The 21,938-nt window shown below is 37.9% G+C and overlaps 3 protein-coding genes across 3 annotated transcripts; all 3 read right to left on the bottom strand.

Moving 5' to 3' along the window:
• On the bottom strand, window positions 1-4,832 carry LOC109988226 (tetraspanin-3). Its single transcript, XM_020639686.3, has 7 exons — window positions 4,649-4,832; window positions 3,583-3,774; window positions 3,319-3,393; window positions 2,759-2,860; window positions 2,508-2,660; window positions 2,238-2,321; window positions 1-1,156 (listed from the first exon to the last, which is right to left on the bottom strand). Exons 1-7 carry the CDS (start codon window positions 4,709-4,711, stop codon window positions 1,064-1,066), a joined length of 762 nt encoding a protein of 253 aa, XP_020495342.1. The 5' UTR covers window positions 4,712-4,832; the 3' UTR covers window positions 1-1,063.
• A 4,395-nt stretch (window positions 4,833-9,227) lies between these two features.
• On the bottom strand, window positions 9,228-10,457 carry nmbb (neuromedin Bb). The gene is made up of 3 exons (XM_020655254.3): window positions 10,218-10,457; window positions 9,852-10,030; window positions 9,228-9,726 (listed from the first exon to the last, which is right to left on the bottom strand). The coding sequence occupies exons 1-3, from the start codon at window positions 10,381-10,383 to the stop codon at window positions 9,673-9,675; spliced, it is 399 nt and encodes a 132-aa protein (XP_020510910.1). The 5' UTR covers window positions 10,384-10,457; the 3' UTR covers window positions 9,228-9,672.
• Window positions 10,458-14,007: 3,550 nt separating this feature from the next.
• Window positions 14,008-17,631, bottom strand: sec11a (SEC11 homolog A, signal peptidase complex subunit). The gene is made up of 6 exons (XM_020643550.3): window positions 17,451-17,631; window positions 16,873-16,982; window positions 15,616-15,765; window positions 15,308-15,427; window positions 14,523-14,580; window positions 14,008-14,436 (listed from the first exon to the last, which is right to left on the bottom strand). The coding sequence occupies exons 1-6, from the start codon at window positions 17,499-17,501 to the stop codon at window positions 14,386-14,388; spliced, it is 540 nt and encodes a 179-aa protein (XP_020499206.1). The 5' UTR covers window positions 17,502-17,631; the 3' UTR covers window positions 14,008-14,385.
• Between the last annotated feature and the right edge of the window lie 4,307 nt (window positions 17,632-21,938).

Genomic DNA, 21,938 nt, shown 5'->3' with positions numbered 1-21,938 from the left:
TTCAAATGTATGAGTTTATTGACTCCTGCGTTTTCACAATTTTGTTTGTCATCTCTTTTTTTTCCTGTGGCTCTAGCTAAGTATCTAGGGGTTAACCAAACAGCTCATAAATATTAAAAAGTGCACAATTTCACATAAAATGTATAAAATAACAGGTCATGATTCTTTCGAGCAGGTTGTTGAACTCACAAACTAAACGGGAGGAATCCTCTGACCGTCACTGTATCTACAAACACTTGTCTTCATGTAACACTGATAATACTCCTACTAATAACACTGGAGACTAAAAGGGTCATTCACAATTTATACATTGGCAATGCCTCACTATTGAAGCCTGATTCTGAGACCATAGACACCAAACAGAATGTACATTATTCACAACCTGAATATTTGTAAAAATGAAGTACTCTTAATACCAAACATGGCTTAGAGAGCAAACGCAGAGCTGCTCCACAAACAAATCTCTGAAATACACTGAATCTGTTTATTCGATGGTGAAATGTTACTCCATTTTTACAAAGTCCAATCACACCAGGTTCTAAGAAATTAAGTGTTCATGTTCTTAATAGTGTAGATTTTTCCAGTTAAACATCCATGAAGTATCCCCAGAGCTCCAGCCACAGTGCAAACCAGCACACAAGGAAACACATTCCATACAAAACTCTCCTCCATTATTTCACACATTTGCTCCCTATTATTTCTCACCATCCTCACTGAAGAGAAAATGTTATGAAGCTACAATTAAAAGAAAGAAAAATCAGCATTAGAAGTGTCAATTAGCCATTTACAGCTTTGGCTTCAATAAATATTCCATTATTTGTATGAAAAAGAACAATTAAAGTAACAGTAACTCACAAAGCGTGTCATAAATAAATGTTTTCCCTTTAAAGCCCCCCACCCCCCCCCCCACCCCCCCACCCACCCAAAACCATGTCATCAGTGTTCACTACTTTATCATGAATTGTGCAAGATGTGCTTGACTTTATATAACTACAGCTGAAATCTACTGTGGACATGTCCGGTGATTCTCCTCTGGATTTCTCTCAGTGCTCTGGTGTGCCCCTCATGCATAGCTGTTGGTTGTTACCAGCAGCTCGTACGCCGGGTCATGACTTCTCCTGCACAGCACCACACAGGCACAGAGCATCCCCAGCATCTGCAGGAGGACAGAAAAGTCATTATTTGAGCAACAACAAATACCTTTATATGACCTGAAAGTTATCAAATGTGAGTGTAATCAAATTAAAAAAGAATATATCTCTTTTTCATAACTTTATTGCAAGTTTTTTTACATTACATGTTGTCAAATTTCAACACTTACTGTGTTTCTCCTCGCACATTTGTACATGTATTTGTTAAACATACAAGAATACAAACATACATAAAAGAAATATAGTGAAGAACAGAGGAAAATGTAAAGAGAAAAATAAATAAATGTAAAAAATACATAAAATAAAAACATAAAAAAACAAGATGTGTGTGTGTGTGTGTGTGTGTGTGTGTGTGTGTGTGTGTGGTGGGTGGGTGTGGGCAATACTCTCTTAATTTAAATTCATGTATTTATATTTTACACTACCTATAATTTGCTTATATATTCCATTAACCAACACGTTATCTGGCTCTGTATCTGCTTTTTTTTTCTTTTACTATGCTACTTTGGGAAATGTCACTTTACACGCATGTTATATTACACCAAGAGACACACACAGAACATGTAATGATATAATGAGACTTTTAAAGTTAGAGAATAAGTTAAGAGCAGCAAGTCAGCTAATTTTGTGCCAGCACAAAATTCTGCAGCTTAAATGCTGCTAGTAAACATTATTTTGACTTGATATAAATATAAACATTTATAAAAAAGTTTAGTACAATTATAGTTATTTCTTAGATTTTTGATAACTAAAATATATTCCCTTAAAGATGCAGTTTGTAAAATAGCAACCCAAAGCTCCTTAAAAAAAAAAAGAGAGAAAAAAAAGAAAGAAGAAATAACAGCACACCAACACACATCAGAAGTTGAGCTTAGAACGCTGTAAGTCACCACGCTTCAACCTGCAACCTGCAACCTTCACTTAACAGTCAATCTTTAGAACACACAATTGATGTAAACACAACATTAGGGAAGTAATAGACATCTATAATAAAATGTTGCTTCCACTGATGGACTCCATTTCCCATCTTCCCTGCTGAAACTGTCTTTTTTTTTTTTTTTAGATGAAACTAGTTGTCCTATTTACCTGTATGGATGCAAAAGTCAGTGCAGCCCATATGACGTACATCATGATCTCCTTTAACTTCTTCACAACAAGAGCTTCACAGCCCTAAAGCAGAAAAAAAAAACAACACGCCATGAATCTCACAAGCATGAAGAAAAAGACGAGTAATGTCAGAAAACCTTTTCATATTAAGTCTGCCACTGCCGTCAAACAAAATTCCATCACTTACTGTGTGTGTGTGTGTGTGTGTGTGTGTGTGTGTGTGTGTGTACTAGTGCATTGTGTTTGTACCTCTTGGTAGAGATCTGCTGGTCGAGTGAGAGTGCCACTACAGTTACTGATGCTGGGCTGGCAGCAGCTCACTGGGACACTGTTGTTCTTGGATTCTTTAAACCAGCGTGTGTTCCTCCAGTCAGAGTAGTTGTGGATACCACAGCAGTGAAGCTAACAAGGCAATAAAGAAAGGTAAAGGAAAATCAGAGTGTGGAGAATATTAATCTGACTAAAGGAAAATGTTTGACGTATGATGCTGTCTCACTCACCTGCTTCTGAACATAGTCAATAGCACGGCTGGGAGCGTCAGTGTTGGTGCCGTTGTATTCATTGTAAACCTTCTGGATGGAGTGATTCACCTCATCCTCCACCTGAAACCAAAACACAGCTGCTGTTGACATACCTGTTCAGTGAATTCACTGTACAAATGTTACCGCTGAGGTACATGTTAAGACGTTATTTAAGAACTCAAGAAGCACTGTTAGCCAAAAGAATAAGAAGCACATGCGAGTAACTAAACACAGCTTTTGAATAAATCAAGAACAGAGTGCATATCAACATTAAGATTCAATGCAATGCCTGCTATATATATTATCAACTACAACCATCCTATGTTCTGCTTAAAGGAAATGTAAAACCGATTTACACAAAATGTAATTTTATACAATTTATATTTTCAAATTAAGAGATTTAAGGACATCTGACTATACAGCTCCCAAAGGGAAACAAATGAGGAAAATGCTTTTGTTCATTGTTGGACCCAAGTGCAAAAACTTTGAAACACTTGCATGTAACTCATGAGAACTGATTTCATCCAGTGAGTGTTTACCTTTGCCCTGTATGTGTAGCCCAGCACCACCACAACACACTCTGTTACAAACACCAGCAGGAGAATGGCAGCAAACTGAAATGACAAGTCACATTGTTTAGAACTCATTAGTAAGTTGATTTGGAAAGTAAGTGATGAATTGACATAGATAATTATTGTTCAGTCTTTATAATGTGTATGTCTTTCCCCATGATTCCTTAAGTATGTATGCAGCATTTCTGTTTCTCCTCTTCATTTCGTTGGAAAAGAAAGTCCTAAACTCACAGTTGCCAGTCCACAGGAGCTTTCACGTATAGTTGCACAGCAGCCAATCAAGCCGATAATAAAGAGGAGAGTGCCGACAGCTATGATTATGACAGCAGGAATCAAAGTGTACACGTCTTCAAAGAAGTGGTCATAGTCGTCATATGTGATGAACACATAGGCTCCAATGTAGCATAAAATTCCAGCGGCAGCCTGCAGAGAAAAACAGAGAAACAGAGATGTCCTTCAGATTTCATTTTGTCCCATGTAAAAATTGTTGTTTACGTTCATCTCTCTACCAGAAAGCATAACCTTAGTCTGGATTTGTTAAAGCTTTATATGTGGAGATTTATTTTTAATCTTCTTTTAGGTCTATGCAGTAAAATAATTCCATTTGTCAGTTTAGTGTGTGATGCACATTCAGACAAAGAAATGCAGAGCTGCATAATATACTGTGTTGCTGTAAAATACAGACCTTCAGATTCATAAATCACTACTGTGGTGGTTGTGGTCATGCCAATAAAGCTTTGATTAATATAACTGGGTTTTAAACATCAATTCAATTTTACTATGCCCAGTTCACTTCTCCAAAAAAAAAATCTTTGTAGCTTCAGATAATGATGGACGAACAAAGTTCACATTTAAGGCTGGCGTAGTGTGTAAGTGGGCCATGTTATTAGAACATTATTCAGATATCGTGGACAAATTAAGACTTCTGTCCATCCTTTCCGGTCTATTGCATTTGTTAATTCTATGCAGCTATCTTTAGCACAGACAGCACTGCAGGTAACCTCAGCAGCAGATAAAGGAAGGTTACCTGGAGGCTGCTGCATAACGTCATAACTACAAGTAGTGGGTGGCAGGCTGCAGATACCAACACAGTGCAGGCGCATACCGTCACATAATTGTTCCACTCATAAGTGAAGCTTACAGTATACAGAAATAAATTGTGTCCGGGGTGAGCTGTCGGGCCTCTCTGTCCGACCTACAAACCGCAGCGTATCTCTGGCGCAGTTAACGATCTTGCTCTCCATCCCTGGCCTCACCGGGATGCTGCACACTGTTCAAACATCCATCGTTTTCTTACCCAAAATATGAGATTGAGAAAAACCAAGACGGTTTTGGATGACGTAATTCCACACTGCCCCATGGTCTCGTGAGCTCTCAAACTGAAAATGTAAATGTTAAAAAATAAATACACAGACGAAGCTGCAGCTCTGCTGTTATAATAATAAAATGGCTTCGGTGTGGTCCTGCCTCACAGTGCACACTCTGACGGACTTGACCAATCAATGCGCCGCAAATAAAAAAAAGAGACGGTCACATGCTCCAATGACATCACCGTTCACAACAAAACAGTCTGATGGGGGCATTAACGTTAAACCCTGTAACCTTTTAGCATAGCCTAGGCCTCCATTGCAGACTGTAAATCTAGGTTAAGTTTATTTTTTATTGCGACAGCCTAAATCTACGGAAGAAGATTAGGGCCACACAAAAAAATAGAGTTCTGACTTTATTCTCAGAATTCTGACTTTAAATTCACAACTACGGGTACCTGTAAGAACCAACTCCGGTGGATAGTCACTGTGCAGGACCGTGCAGGACCAGGACTGACTGGAGCACACTGGAGTGGGAAACAACAGCACAGTGGCATGCTTTGCCACTGCTGTGTGCAGTTATAGTTTAATTATACTGTATTTTTGTTTTTTGAGTTGCAAGATGGTGTACCACCCAGGTGAAACTTTTGTGTAAACTACTATGGATTTGCTTAAACGGGTAGCCAACTTACTCTTTTCACCACATTTACATTCAGTTCTTTAGTTGAATGTTGATGAAGCCCCTTATTCCATATAGGTAAAAAGAGATAGGGTAAATAAGGTTTAAAAAAACAGTATTTTGACAATTTTACAAAGCATTTTATTATCATTCACATTGGACACAAATGTAAGAAAGATATTAGTCCGCTGGCGTTAATATTGAAGGAAGTGTGTGGACAATTATGAAATGCAAAATGAATAACATTCAGTCCTGCACAGTGACTATCCACTGGAGTTGGTCCTTACAGCTACCCGTAGTTCTGACTTTTTTCTCAGAATTCTGAGAATAAAGTCAGAACTCTTTTTTTTTTTTTATGTGTGGCCCTAATCCTCTTCCGTACTAAACAGAGTGAAATAGTGAATATAACTAAGTGACACTTTATGTTAACAGACATTTTAAACATCTTTTGGTAAAGCCTATCAGATCAATATATTATATTTGTATTTTATCACTTCTCAGTAGATATGGCACTTTCTTCTAAACACATAATGTGAGTACATAAACTAAAGAGTCAGACAGCATCATCATTGATCTGTTCATGTGTAGTAGGGGTTCAGGCCAGAGGGTGGCAGTGTAGCGTTGGTAGTTTAGCAGGCATTAGATGCGTCATATGAAGATGTAAGAACACAGCAAGTATTAAGACCCTTATTCTGAGCCTGACCACATAAATAATTCAATGTTCAGTCTTTGTTCAGATAATATAAAAGCTGCCCCCACAGAGACACGATATGTCCCAACTACTTTCTTTACTTTAACCCAGGCAAGATTGATTTCTCAATTGTAAATTAGTACCTAGGGGGCAGTCAATAAAGACTTGGACTGGTGCCTCAAAGCCTTTATTTTATTGAGCTAACACTTGCTACATTTGTCTTTGTCAGCTTTTTGGTGTTCAGACTGAGCAAGAGTGAGGACTTACAAGTTAAAGCAGCAGCTAAGGGTACTACTGTTGACACAAACATACATCCAAAGTTTAAATTATGCATCGTTATCTGCTGGCAATAAATGGAGTCATTATCAAAACAGATTGATATGTAATAAAGAAACCAGCTGCTATGCAGAGGAACACAGACAGGATAACAGAAGTATAACTCATTACTATCAACATGTCAGTATATGTTAAAGTTCCCAAAGTTAATTTAAATCCCAAACACTATAAATAATAGTCACTGTTTTTGTTTGATTGTGGTGAATTACCTTGGTAAGAGTACCACTTCAAAAAGTTTAACAGCACTTAGTGGAGTCTACATGTGCTGCTCTTACTTTAGCCAACATGTAAAATACAAACATGACATTTGTTTTCATCTAGATTTTAGTCAATGTTTCAGTGCAACGTAGTGACAAAAATACTCAATTATCATAAATCATTTCTCACAGAAAGGCAGTTTGAGTTACCCAGACAGATTCTCACTGTTTGGTAAACAGATGGATGTCCTTCAGTTTTGTGTTTGTTTGTTCAAATTAAAATGACCTCAAATGACATGTGATTAAACTCATCTACCACATAATTAGTCAAACTGTCAGCGAGGCACTCTCATGGAAACTTTTAAGCTACAAATAATTAAATAAAAAGAGTTAATGACATAAATGTGTCACAAGGAAACCGTTTCATAGCATGCCTTAAATTTGGATTACTATGCAGCTACATAAAATGACTGAAGACAACTTTTGTCACTATGAGAAAATAAAATGAGTTCTCCTGAAGCCTTATTTGACTTATTCTAAGAGAGGACATCAAGTCTGTGGTAGCTGCATTTTTTGTACCCCATTGCAATGAATATCACTGGGCCTATTTTTCAAAATTCTTATAGTAAAAGTTTGAATGTTTTATGTGGATAGGAATTGTTTAATACATTTTCATGTTATACCAGGTTCCTTTCATTTGAACGATTTTTAATCACAGTGCAGAGCTTAGTCTTCCTTGATGACTACATTCTTTTCAGGCCAAAAGCAAATTGTTTCACAATGTATTGTATGTATGTAAGTGAATATTAAAGTAAAGTGAATTGATAAAACATGTGCGTCATCTCTTTGGTTTTTGTTCATTTGTGACTTCTGACCCCGTATAGTTGATGGGGATTTATTTGATTGAATATAAATATGTTGAGTCGATTCACCCCCTCCAAAACAATAAGTATAAGTATAACATTTAAATACTTTCTCTTTATGCAAACATTAGCTGTTAGGGGAGTAACAAGACATGGGGCTGGTAGAGACTTGGATCACTAGTAAAACTGAAAGGTATAAAGCATGTATAAGAGAAGAGATTCAAAGTAAACAGAGAGCAAGAGATGCTCAATTGACACTCTGAATTCTCCGAGGAGTGAAGTCATATGTCTTGCTAGATCTGCTTGTGCTAATTGTGTCGGGACATCACCAACCTCAACAGATAACAGTTTACACTGTGCAACATGTTTGGACATGTCTGGATCTACAGTTGTAATTAATGAGAATATATTCCCAATTTATTTACACACACTTACACACACACACACACACACACACACACACACAGGGACCACAGGCACACACGGACAGACACAAATGACTAAATAATGTATCAGCACATTACGCTGTACTAAAACAATTAACAGGTGTCATTCATTGAACAGTGTTTGAGTTTGTGTACCATCCCAGCTCATATGTTACAGCACTACATCCAGAACACTTGGTGAACAGTTTGTTCTTTGGACCAAAAAGACCTGTAAAGAAAATGTTTTTTTCTTTTCTTACTCTCCTCATCAGAGTTTTGAATTGCAAGTTTGAATGCTTTTCTTTTGAGACTTAAATCTACCGTAAGCAATTTAGGGGTCTTTTCGATCAATTCATACCCTATTTTCAAACCGACTAACCTACTTGTGTACAATAGTTACGCACCTGGATGTTCCACGATTCCAAGGTTGTTGTTTGGCAAATAAATCATAGCTTAAAATGAGTAATTATGGAGGAGAAGAAAAACCTGCTCGTTCATGTTCTTCATGGGCCCAGCCTTTGGTTTGCGTTAAAGCTCCTGTAAAATGTCATTTTGATTTGGTTTAAATCGCTAATACATTAAGAGCTTAATTTAAAGTGTAAGGTTAGGTATATACCTAATTCAAAAGATTACACCTGTGACTGATTGCCCCATTTATTACAATGAGGGTAGAACTAAATGTAAGAAACACCTATAGTATAATTTAATACTTTTTAAACACAGGGAGCATTTTATGCTGGGGCTTTACTTTCAGACTGAATTAGTTTAATCGTAGTATATCAAATAAACTGGCGATCTTTGTGTTCTTTATTCTTCTTATTCTGTTTTCTAAGTCACATATCGGGCTACATTTGTGGACACGACTCTCACGTCTCTCATATGAACCTTGAAAATGACATAATTCAGAAAGGCATTGTGGGAGGGATATTTAAATAGCATGTCAGTATAGCTTCAAAGGATCAGCCCCAGGCAAAGAAGCTGCATTGGCCATATCTCACTTGTCCACTATTGATCGACAGAGCAGATCATCTCTTTATGCAAAGGACATGAAAAGTACAAAAGATGATATCGATTTCATGTAGAAAATTTCAGCGAAAAAAGAACACGTGATTTATATAAGCTGCCTACATTTATGATTCATGTAAGTGTTATTTTGGAAAAGCGAAAAGCAGTATTACTCAAGCTGAACAATCAGATTTAATGTTGGGCCTATAAATAAGGTTTGTGAAGGTCAAACATAACTGTGGAGACAATCAGAAGAAGGCTTGCCAAGTTTGATCAAGCTAATCCAACACACAGATGTTGTTATGAAAATGTAGTTGTGATCATTAGAAGCCATGTGAAATGAAATGAAATAATTAGTCACTTTTCTCAGGAGCATCTTTGGACTTTTTAATTAAATATTTTCTGATACTCTTCATAATACTACACAAAAATTACAGAAGCGTATAGAAGAATCCCAGATATGCAGCCATAATGAAGTGATCAGGTGTTCCTCAGACAGAATGTCTGTAAAGTGAGCAATTTCACAATTTCACAATTTATTTGGCAGAGTCAGAACAGTGCAAATAATGATGTCATTCAATATAAAGAACCTCAAAGGACAAGAACATGGGGGATATCATCATCAAACAAATACGAGGACTCTTTATGCCCACTGTGTAATCAAATGACGGGTGAGCTATATGCTAAGTATGGAAGTAACATTTGATTACAATCATGAGAAGCAGGAGACTGTACACTGTCTAATTTGTTTATTTTGACCCAGGAGGCCAGCTGACCTCAGTTCCGTGTTCATGCGTGCCAAACTCTCATCCTCTGTATCACTTTCTGCTGTGGATGTAGCTTTCTAAAATCCTCATCAACAAGTCCGCATCCTGAAACAGAGCGCACATAACATCAAGTTTATTCACAATCTCCGCCACTTTGGCTTCTTTGTAAGCTATAGATAACAACACAAACTAAAGGGAAAAAAATACACTTGGACCGTCGTGGAACTCACCTGATTTTTCGAGCGGCTCTCTTCTGTGTCCACCTGCGCCTGCAGAGCCTCCCGCAGGTATTCTTGGAAAAGCTCCCCGATCGCACCGTGCTCCTCAGGCAGGGCAACCAGCGCATTAACGCCCTCCGCTGAGGGCAGCAGGGGGGCATCCATCACGCTCTTCTTGCCCATGAAATGTCCTGCCAAATCGAAGAGAAAAAAACGTCAATTAAGGTACCTTGAGGAGAGAAAAACTTTTGGATTTGCTACATGAGAAAACCAGCAAGATGTGATTAGCCTATATAAAATGTATGGGATGTTACGTTCCATCAAATGTGACGGATGGGTTCACAATGTGCAGATGTTGGCACAAAAGATTCTTCTTACCTGTAGCCCAAAGATTTCCTCTTGGATTCACTTTAATTTTTGCAACTTTATTCCTGAGCTCAGTCAGGTCGAAGCTGACTGCGGCGTTAAAAGACACGAAAGAAAAGAAAACAAGAAAAGTAAAGAAGCCACACTGGCAGACATTATTCAGTATAAACCCTCTCATCTCAGCGCGGAGTGGCGAACTGTCTTCCAGAGCGCAACTATCCCAGAGTCTCCTGTTGGTCGGGGGTTGGTAGACGCACTCTTTTATAGGCGCCACTCTGCGGGGTGGGCTCACTTTATGTTGCGTGTTTCTTTTTACTCAGCGAGCTGCGTAAGCACATAATCAATGTATTTCGTTGACCCATTGTCAGGGTTGCGTTGGAACGCTGCGCTTGGCTGTGCGTCCTTTTACGCACCTCATCTTCGGCTCAGGACAAAGGCGAGTGTTTGCTCGTGAAGAATCCAACTTCACGAGCAATAATGTGTCCAATAGTCAATTAATGTTCAGTTTGTGGTGTTATATGTTTCCTTTGTTGAAGCGAAGTGGCTCACGTAACTTTTGGGAAAGATTTTACCCTGCGCGAACAGCGGTAGGCTTACATGTCTTACATGATTTTTTTTTTAATACCCCAAAATACGTACATCCTTTATAATGTTATGGTTTACATTAGACCAACTAAATATAATGTTACACCAAACAGTATATTGCAGTAATTAAGAAATTATCTTTACATTGGCACCGTTTAAATGTTTTTCATGGATTCAGTACAAACCGTATGGTCAGATCCTTAAAGTGGCAGAAGTTAATTAATAAGGGTGTCTACTAGAGCAACAAATATAGCAACTTCCTGCCAAGGTTCCCCTCCCCCGCTCAGATGCAGGCCTGGCCCCTCAAAACGAGTAACATGACATTTGGCCAGTTGCAGCATGCTGCTGTGATCACCATCAGTCCTCTGAGGACAGGAGGACCTGCTGATTCTCTCTGCTAATTTAGAGCTGATAAGACAGAGCGCCTTTTTGTCACTTCAGGGTGCTAAAGTTGCGAGATTCGTGAAAGAGCTGCAGCTAGTTTCTTGCTCTTTTCATAACCTTTGGCATTCACACACACATACTCCGGATTACAGTCATTGTGCAGAGCTGAATGTCAGTCTCATTAGAAGACAGTCTGACCATCACAGTATCACTCTCAGCAAATTCACAGATTAGATCAAGTCAAACCGAAGTATATATAGCACATTTAAAACAACCTCAGTTGACCAAAGAGCTGTACCGGTTAAAACACAATTTAAAAAGACGAATAAAATGAGCACTAAAATAACTATAAATAACACAATAAAAAGGAGCATAGTAAAATGTCAAGCTCAACTTATATTAAAGCCAGCACAAAGTTGTGTCTTTTCATAGATTTAAAATGTTCAATGGATTGAGCAGTTCTGATGCTGCTGTTCAACAAATATGAGGCAGCCACCACCGAGGCTCCGTCATCTCGAGTTTTTTGACTTCATCTTTGAACATCCAAGAGCATCTGGTGAGTTTCCCACAGTGCTCTGACTGCATGTTGGTGCAACACTTCAGGCAAATAGGAAAGTGCCAACCCATGTAAAGTTTAAAAAAAAAAAAGTAATACAAACTTGGATCCTGACACCGACAGTAAGCCAGTAAAGAGAAGCCAGTAGTGATGTGATCACCTCACCTCTTCCCGGTCACAAGACTTGCAGCTGTGATGAAGAGACGACTGATCCACACCAACATAGAGAATTACAATAGTCTAAACGAGATGTTGTAAACATTTAGATGCCTCTCTCAAATTCATTTGGATGAAGATAGGGCTTTATCTTTCCCATGTCTTGACTGCAGAACTAATCTGTCAAATTTGAAGGAGCTGTCAAAAATCACAGTGAGGTTATTGACAAATGAGCAACTGTAGGAGGCTAAAAGGCCAAGAACACTGTAAATGCCATCCAGGAGTTCAGATTTACAAAACACATTTATGTCTGTTTTTTGTTAAGATTCAGGAAATTTAACTTTAGACAGCCTAGCAAGGCTTGCATTGAATTTTGATTTGTTATTATTGTTAGATAGACTTTCACAACTATGAAAAGAAATGTTATGTTTTTCAAAATGGACCCTAGGGGATCATAAATAAAGAAAAGAGAATGGGGCCTAAAATGGAGCCTTGAGGGACCCCACAGAAAGGAAGCTTGGAAATTGGCCTAAAGTTAGAAAGAACAGAAGGGTCAGGATTATGTTTTTTTTTATAGAAGAGGCTGCATTATGCTGCATGTTTAAAAACACTTTGAACACAGCCTGAGGTAAGAGAGGTATTAATAAATCATGAAAATGCATGGCCCAACCATGGTAAAAACCAAACTGAGACTTGAGAAATACTGTCTAAGAGGTGTTGTAATGGTCTCAGTTGTTGAACCACCAGATAACTCAGAAAGAGATACAGGCTCAAACTGCTACAGCTGGGCACACAGGAGACCTATGATCTATGGGGGAGGGAGAAGGTGAAGACCTGATGGCGGAAATCTTATCAATAAAAAATGCAAGAAATGTATCAGGGTGGGTGATGACACAAGACAAGGAGCCTTAAGAGGGATTTAAAAGACTGCTGAAAGTGTTAAAAAGGACATGGGGCTTATGACCGTTATTGGACACAATGTCGGAAATACAATGTGTTTTTGCAGACTTACCAGACAAAAAAATACCAGCACAGTTTTAAACGAACCGAGACACACATTGTTTTAAGATATACTACTCTACTACTATTCGATGTGATGTATGAAGCCCAGGAATAAAACAACTTTTTCATATGTAAAGGGCCATTGTTTGTTTTTTAAAATGTATTTTGGGGATTTTTGTGCCTTTATTGTAGAGATAGGACAGTGGATAGTGTCAGAAATCAGGGAGTATGGGGTGTGGGGTATGACATGCAGGAAAGGAGCCACAGGTCAGATTCTAGCCGGGGTCTCCTGCTTGGAAGACTACAGCCTCCATACCTGGGGCGCGCACTAACCACTACACTACCGGCACCCCTTAAGGGCCATTGTTAATTTCAGTTGAGAGAAACTGACACTTCACCATCACATAATGGTCTACCAACCAGTGAAATGACCTTATTCACATGAACTCTAAATAGCTCGAAGTTGTTTGCTATCTAATGCAAGGCAGTCACATTCGTCCAATGTAGGTAGCATCCAAGTTCAAGCACGTCAACAGAGCTCAAGTGGATCCACATTGAGATTGTATGTTGATCCGTGCTGCTGTATGATTAAATTTCACTGGATTATCTCCACTGAGTTCACCTTGATTACAAGGTCACTGAACTGTGTATCCCACCAGTGACCTTAATGAGAAAATTGTCACTAAAACACAATTGTATTAACATGGAAATGTATGAGCATCACATAGAGGTTGCTTCAGGTTTGATATAATATTCAGAATTCCTCAATTCATCTATACAGGAAGCAATTCTCATTGAAAACAGAAAAAACACCTGATTGGTAACATAACGTAGGTTTCTTTTTAACAGTACTTCAAGCTAATGATTTTGGATCAAAGGTCTCACAATGATCACACAATGATCCAGAGTTTCTATTACCCATCACATACACCCTTACAAATAATTAACAGTGAAAATACCTAATTTATTTGAATTTAACTGTTTCAATGTACTAATAAAAAACGATTGTCCAAATTAAGCATTCCACTTACGACCACGTGTTCCTAACAAATTAATCGTCTGCCATGGGCATTAGAACAGAAATGAGCAAGGGTTGAAAAGAGTTCAAAGAATCCATAGTGGATGGTAACCAGATTTCATTTTTAATATCATTCATATTCAGTTGTCATAAAATACTTCACATCTTTCTCAAAGACAACGGTTCAACAGAAAAGAAACAAGACTTAATTTATTTTAATGAATGCTGTTTCACATTCAGAGGATTACAAATAAAGATCCATTTTTAACTAAATCTAGCTTAGTTCCCTCACAAAAATATTTTTAAAGCTTGGATTTTTCAAATGTAAACACCCTATCCACATTTCTACAAAATGTTCAAACAAATGGTACAAAAAGCCAGTTGGGTTTGACAAAGTCTAACTTAATTCTGCTTTGAAAGGCATGACTGAGGTTTCCTGGACGTAGTTTATCCTTCTTGAGTCTAAAAGTGTGGGTACCTCACTCCCGATGGACCAACACAAAGAGACCCAGCATGAAGAGCACAGCATACTGTGGGATGGAAAAATAGGACATTATAGGAATACACTGTCACACTACATGTTTCTAACATGGTGCAATCTGGGCATACAACTTACTTTGAACTTGGGGTAATCATTCATGAGGATGGTGACGATTCCAATGTATGGCACAAACCTGGAGGTGTTAAAAAGGCTTATTGTCATGAAATGTAATTGATGCATATCATATATACTTTGTTAATAACATTACATGAAACTAGTTAAAACATCTAAAAACCTAAGGCTAAATGATAAAAAGTATGACTTTCTGCAATCAGACTTCAGACATTACAGTGTGCAAACATCATTTTGACCTAGAGAGTAACATCAGAAATTCTAGTTAAAAATGGAATTGACATGAGAAAATTAGAGGGGGTTAGATATACTTCCATTTTAGTGTGCAGCAAAGGTTGGGTAATTATTAACACCTGCGTATTTTTCCTTTTATATGAACTAACAGTTTGAGTTCTCCAAAACACACAACAATGTTGGCACATACCCAGCATTACCTAGGATTAGGGTTTATCTGTACACAGGGATCACTTTACAATACAATCTACAATAAACAACCAGAACTCAGTCATCTTGAGACTGAAGAAAAGGATGAATGTCTTAAGTTGAATGAATTATCTACCAGAGAAAATAGAAACCTAATACATTTTCATGCCTTTAATGGAGAGATAAGACAGTGGATAGAGTCGGAAATCAGGGAGAGAGAGTGGGTAATGACATGCGGGTAAGAGGCTACAGGTGGAATGTGAACCCAGGCCGCCCGCTTGAGACTACAGCCACCATACATGGGGCGCGCACACTAACCACTGCGCCACCAGCGCCCCATCTGGATTTGTTTTCAGTCAACGTACCCCCTTGCTCGTCCAACCACATCCTTTTTCTCCAGCCAGTGTTGGCCTTGCTTGTACAGCCCTCTGTCATCCACTGCATTGTTGTCCCCTTTGGTCAAGAACTTAATGTCTCCATTTTCCCTGCGGATGAAACATCATCATGAGCCTAGACCAAAATGTACAAAATGTCCTCTTTTTCCAATGCAGCATTTAAGCTCAGTTCAATAATGAAATGGAATTGTAATGTTTGAGACACAGGCATGGGGCTCAGTGATAAGAAAGTACAACTTCATCAATGACAACCACAGTTATAAAGCTTAGATCTTTACTTTTCATGGATCTTTAGTACTCTGTGTACTATGGGGATCTCTCTGCCTTCTATCCTGAAGACTACAATCTCTCCGACTCTGATGGGATCCTCTACCCGGTTGGTAAGAAACAGAAGGTCTCCTCTGTGGAAAGCTGGCTCCATACTCCCACTGAAAGGAAGAGCAGACACACATGTATTCCAGTTAGAAATATTGAGATCATTCAAATATATCTGATTATATGTGATGTCTATCACAGGCTTTGTTTAATCATGAATATCCACAACTAGTGGCTTAAAATATCTTAAAAAACGTTTTTAAAAAAAGGAAAACAAACCGAGAAAAAAAGGTTAGCAGAACAGTTATTGCTAGAGAATGTTCATCCTGTTTGGCCAAGGCCGTTGACCGTCTGAACCTCTCAAATATATCATTGATGTACTAGAGGAAAACAAAGACTGTTTCCCAGCATTTGCTCCTCTTGCAAAAGGTTACCTCTACCAGCATCTGTGCTGCCCATACATCTGGACACCAAAATACCAAAACCTTAGCATGTGAACGTGTGATTACAACGTATGACCTGCTGTGAGACATTCCATTTGCATGATATTATATATCAATGCATAGTGACAATCGGGTATAAAATAACATAAAAGCTTTTAAAATCTTTAAAGCCGCAAATACAGTTCTCTAAAGCAGCGAGAGGGAAAGAGGAAAACATGAAAGAGACTGCAACCAAAAGCCTCATGAAATAGTCACCGATTGAAGTTAGGTTGTAATTCAAAATTCCTTCAGGACTTTGTGAGAATGCCGCTGAAGACAGTAAAGAAAGTTTTATTTTACATGAGAATGAGGGTTGGTCATGTGACCTGTTGCAGTTTACAATATATTTTTTTAATGACCATCCCAATTTACAGTCAGTGTTTTATTATTACCTTAAAATGGAAGTTCCATTTAAGAAATGTTGCATTAAAATGTTTGTATTAAATGAATTCTTCATAGATAACCAGAATATCGTTGCTCCAATATTCAACAATGTCATTGCTTATTTTTCTCATCATGCAGGCTTAGTCCCAAGTCCTGCTGATCCTGAACGAGCCACAGGTCAGCCTGCAGTAGTTTGATGCAATATCAAAGATTACACACTCTCAGGTTGGATTCAAACACAGTAAATAACAAAAATGATCCTGTGGTCAAACTGGCACAACTGAGAGGTGGAAAATGACTCAGTCTAAACACTTTGACAAAACAAGACTCTGAATCTCAATTAGACTAACTTACCTGAGAACAACAACAATGGGACTCTCGCTTCCTGTGACAACCATCAGTCCTTTCCAGATCATCAGCGCAGAGGAAACAATCATACCAAAGTTCAGCACCTGGTAATAGAGCTGAAACACAGGGAGGGGATATTCAAATTACATTTCTGCTTTCAACCTTTCAAAAAAACAAATGTGCCTATGTATAAGAGCAAGCCCAGGACAAAGTATGAGGGGATATTTCAATCAAAAGCTTGTGATTAAACCCACATTACTGGTGATTCATTAGTAAGCACATCAGGTATTAGACTTTTGATGGGAGTTTCAGGAAAAGTGTGTTAAATAAGGAAAATAGCTAGCTAAACTGAAGACAGAATTAGTCTAAGCTAAGTGTTTATTTGTCTTTAATCCCTGAACATAAAACAGGACAAGTTAGAAGATGCATGTGCATAAAATGCTCCAGAATATAGGCTGCTAAAGAGTGACAGACATGCTACAACACAGAAAAAGCGGTGACGGCTAGTCAGCGTTAGCTCTGTGGTCTCTACCGTACAAAGAGGTTGTCGTAACAACACGATAAACTCACTGACTCGTACATACCTGTCGCTTATTCATGCGCCGAACATCGTCGAGGAAGTCTAAAGACAACATTTTTGTAAATACTACTGGGTAGAAAAAGCACCACAATCACATTAAAACGTTTAAAGTAATGAGCATATGGATGCACGGTCGAGCGGTGAAACTTGCATCCGAATCTTCCGGGTGCTCTCAACCGGAAGTCCCGCCCCCGTGCCAGCGCTGTGTTGAGGTGTCAGTACAGGATACGAGAGAGCACGGAGGGGGGTTTCCAAAACTCAGTGCAACCTGAAATCAGACGTGTTTAGCCATTCATTTTTAGAGATATGGACCGGATTTTTATGGAGGACGAGATCTGACGAAAGTATGAATAAATAAATGTATAAATAAATACTGGAAGAAATAAATAAAATAATGAATAAATAATTAAATGCGTGAATAAATATATAAAAACTGGTAAATAAATGGGAAATAAATAATTAAATGTCTGTAAATTAAATGTATTTCTACATTTATTTATTTCCACATTTATTTCTTTCTACATGTATTTCTTTCTACATTTATTTATTTACAGATCTCGTCCTCCATAGCTTTTAACACAGTTTTTCTCACGCTAAAGCAAGTGCACCCTTAGTACAAATAGAGTAGACATTGTGTTTATGATTTTAGGTCACAGTTATAAAGTAGCCTAGAGCCTAAACTCAGATTCATCTCAGTTAGTCTTTTTTATGGTCTATCGTTCTTTCTTTCAATTTGACTTAAGTTCCAGATAAAAGACAACACAATACAAAGAAAGAAAGAACGATAGACCATAAAATTGTGTTGTCTTTTATCTGGAACTTAAGTCAAATTGTGTTATTATCCCGTGTTTTGTAATTTTGTTATACCTTAACAGAATTTGTGTGTTTTTAATATTTTTTAAAGTTTTATTTGGGGGATTATCTGGCCACCTGCCTGGAGGACCACAGCCTCCGCACCATGTGGCACCCACACAGACCACCATTTTTTAAAAATTTAATTTGAATATTTTTCGCACTTGCGCAGCATCATTTGCTTATCTAATTTACACATACTTACAATGAGTAACATGTTGTTTTGGAAGCTTACATTGTAATAAATGTGTCCCCAAAGACATACACAGAAAAAGTTATTCAAACATATTCAGTAGTTAAAAGCTAAATTTCTTAATTTCTAGAAATCAACAAGTGTGATTGATATTATGAAGAAGTTCTCTGTAGGTCTTTACACTTCTTCAGACTGATGCAAACCGTGAACATCTTTGCACACTTCGCCATGTTCCAGTAAGAGATTTTTTTTGGTTCATATCCTAAATCAATTTTGCCCACAGACTCTCTCTTCTGTAGTAAGGTGATACAAGCTGTTCTCCTTCTAACAATTGAGATTATTCTTCCACCCACTAAGATCACCTCCTGTTATTGACAAACCTAATAAGGCCACCCTTATTGTTAAAGGTTATCCAATATGCATCTGATAAATCTAGATTGATACCAGGTAATACCCCAGATATTTAGTAAACACCTCTTGTGATATATCAAGTGGCCGCTGTGTTGATCTTAATTAAGAAGATGAATGAGCAGATTATTCCTCTTTTTAGCTTCACTGTGACTGTTTCATATTCATCTTGTATTCACATTTCCTCTTCCACTGCAGTATCGAAGCTGGGGCAACACAGCTCTTTTGCACAGTGCTACATCGTGAGCACATCATGCACATACAAAAATAGAAGACACTGATTTTATTCCGATTTAGCCTTTAACTTCCAGGGGAAATAATGTGAGATATGCATCAGAATGTCATTATTTCATAGTCAGCAAAAGCTTTCTGTGATAAGGTAGATTAACTCAGCATTGACACTTGACTTAGCAATAGCACAGAGACCAGTGGCAGCCAGCGACTTTTGGTGGACTGGAGATAAAACTTTGTTCAAATGCCATCTAGTCTGTGGCATTTAGGGACGTGTGATCCTTTTCATATAATCTGTCAGAATGGTCACAACTACCCATGCCCGCCAATGGTAATTGAGTTCAGTCAGGTGAAACGATGTGGGGTCAGATTGTGCCTTGTGAGGGAGGGTCTTGAGGCCACATTGTCTGTTCCAGTTTCTGTTTTTGTTGGATTAAATGTGATCTTACTGACTGTTTTGTGCATCTGATATTGTACAAAGACGTCTGGCTGAATGTAATAAAATTACTCTATCCTGGATCAACCTTATACCATAAATGAAGACCATTTGTTTGCTCTCAAATTAAACAATCAGAATTAAATGCAGTATATTTTTTCTTTTGTGTGTGAAGCATATTTTTCACATTTTGCAACAAAATGAGCCTGAACATGAGAGTGAAATTGTGTTTCATGTGCTCAAGAACAGATTTCTGTGCTGAGCGATCTTCACATTAACTCAACATTATGCCCTTTTAAATTTTAAAATCATAACATTAGTCTGAATGTACACACACATTTCTACCGTGAGGACTAACTATTCTTTCATTTGCTATGTCTTATCATGGATATTAATGCTGAGATTACTGTGAGTTATCATGTCCTGCTACGGCACTCCGTCAGAGCGGCTTGGTGGCGCAGGAGGAGCTGTGCGTATGCATTTTTTTCTCTGTAATTTCCTCACTCCTCTCATAATTTTTCTCCTTGAGATTTAGGAATGTATCATTATGCCTCTCTGCAAATGGGACTTTTTCACACACACAAAGATACGAACAATATGAAGAGATCCTCTTACAAACTATAATATATGGCAAGGCTCACAATGATGTAGGTCAATTTCCTAAATAAAATGTTTTTTATAGGGGCATTTTGAATAACCCTTTCCATGCATAAGTACTATTGATTTTGAGAACTTTTTTTCAAATAAGAAACATCAAGAATTGTTCTACTATTTTGTAGTTTTATCATACCATTTTAAAAATGACTTATCAAAAAATATATTTTGGTTCATCAAACAATTCAATGTTGCATAAAAACTGCAACTGAAGTGTTTTTTAGCATTGTCTGACACGACACCGACATTAAAACATCTGTGTTGAATATTGGCCACATTCCCAGATAAAAACTTGCTCATCTGCATATAGATTGATCAAATAAAAGCTACATGCAAGAGTATTTCACCTGTGTCAGTACCATCAATGGTGCAGTAATTGAACTAACAGCAGGTGGCAGGAGTGCTGTGTGTTTCATGACAGGCCGTATCTTCTCCATGTTGGTATAACTCCTCAGTCACACTACATCCATCCTGTTACCATCATCTAGTTAACCTGACAGAAAACCTCCTATAAAGAGCAATGAATTGAGTTCTCCAGGTTCTGCAATGTGTGGACATATTGTGGAAATCCCTGAAGCAATGAGCCTCATTCAGTTTGTTTTATATGATGTTGTCTTCACATTGTCACAGGTTTTTTTTCCGTTTGCCAACAACAAAGACGTCTGTTTATGTCCTTATTTGTTTTTCCATATCATGATGTATTGCAGGTTTTAATTCTAGATGTTTGAGTAAATATCATACATAGGACTTCTTCAGTGCACTAGGGTAATAGTGTTTATGTGTTAGGAGTTTTCAAATGATATCTCTTCTGTTCTTTAGAGGTGTACTTCCTGGGTATGAGACAGCAACTTGAATGTTCCAGTGTAAAGCAAATCAACTGTTGTCACTGTAATCGGTCTTAAACCCAAACGCCCTCTTCACAGAGGAGGTGTCAATGGGTAGTTACATGCGAGCTAAACCCTTCTTGTTTGTTGGATTCAGACCTGCTAAGTTAAAAATGTATATATCAGACACACTGTTATTCAAAGGAACATTTACATTTCATATTGTCACGGACATGCAAAGATCAACATGTGTTATTGATACCAATACTGAAATGAAATAATGTTACATACTGTAGCTTTAAATAAGCTTTAAAAAAATTCTACTGAGCTAGAGGCTTTCCGTTTGGGTTCCCCTGCCAACACCTTAGTTAAAAAACCACGGTGATATCAAAAATAGTTTATATAAGTGAAGTTTATTCACACTTAAGTCTTTCATCTTTTCTTGGTGTTAACAACATCTGACCCTCTCAGGCTACTTGACAACATCAGGAGTGACACCAAGGGAATTTTCCTTGTTAATAATTCATTTAGCTTTGACTGTTCACACTTGTGCGTGATGCCCTGGCTTACATAAATTATGACTCACTAATGACTGGAAATCACAAAAGATTATCTTGATGAAGTTAGCCTTTGAGCCTTTAAACACACACTAGGAGAATGCAACAGTTCAGTCTTTAATATGGAATCGGATTTGCCTCTGAGTGGTAATACTGTTAGCATGCAATGACTGAGCTAAGTCTTTAATTAACACCAGTCATCACTGATGTTTTCCAGCATATTCAGGACATAGAACAACTTCTGTCAAGGCAGTGTAAGGATTTCTGTAACAACTTCCCCAATCATCACGGTGCATGGAGAGTGAGAGGCTAGAAGAGGTCAAAAAAGCTCCAGCAC

This window comes from Labrus bergylta, chromosome 3 (assembly GCF_963930695.1).
Source record: "Labrus bergylta chromosome 3, fLabBer1.1, whole genome shotgun sequence".
NCBI classification, from domain to species: Eukaryota; Metazoa; Chordata; class Actinopteri; order Labriformes; family Labridae; genus Labrus; species Labrus bergylta.
Note: the sequence above shows the minus strand (reverse complement) of the source record. Positions and strands in the feature narration are given on the sequence as shown.

Excerpts from the sequence above, each read along its gene's own strand:
- LOC109988226 (XM_020639686.3), bottom strand. The coding sequence starts at position 4,711 with ATGGGGCAGTGTGGAATTACGTCATCCAAAACCGTCTTGGTTTTTCTC. Across the intron at positions 3,775-4,648 it reads TTCTCAATCTCATATTTTGG|GCTGCCGCTGGAATTTTATG; the intron begins GTAAGAAAACGA and ends TTTTCTCTGCAG. Across the intron at positions 3,394-3,582 it reads GCTCCTGTGGACTGGCAACT|TTTGCTGCCATTCTCCTGCT; the intron begins GTGAGTTTAGGA and ends TTGTCATTTCAG.
- nmbb (XM_020655254.3), bottom strand. The coding sequence starts at position 10,383 with ATGAGAGGGTTTATACTGAATAATGTCTGCCAGTGTGGCTTCTTTACT. Across the intron at positions 10,031-10,217 it reads AGGAAATCTTTGGGCTACAG|GACATTTCATGGGCAAGAAG; the intron begins GTAAGAAGAATC and ends TCGATTTGGCAG. Across the intron at positions 9,727-9,851 it reads AGAGCCGCTCGAAAAATCAG|GATGCGGACTTGTTGATGAG; the intron begins GTGAGTTCCACG and ends GCTCTGTTTCAG.
- sec11a (XM_020643550.3), bottom strand. The coding sequence starts at position 17,501 with ATGTTGTCTTTAGACTTCCTCGACGATGTTCGGCGCATGAATAAGCGA. Across the intron at positions 16,983-17,450 it reads GGCGCATGAATAAGCGACAG|CTCTATTACCAGGTGCTGAA; the intron begins GTATGTACGAGT and ends CCTGTGTTTCAG. Across the intron at positions 15,428-15,615 it reads GTACTAAAGATCCATGAAAA|GGAAAATGGAGACATTAAGT; the intron begins GTAAAGATCTAA and ends TTTCATCCGCAG.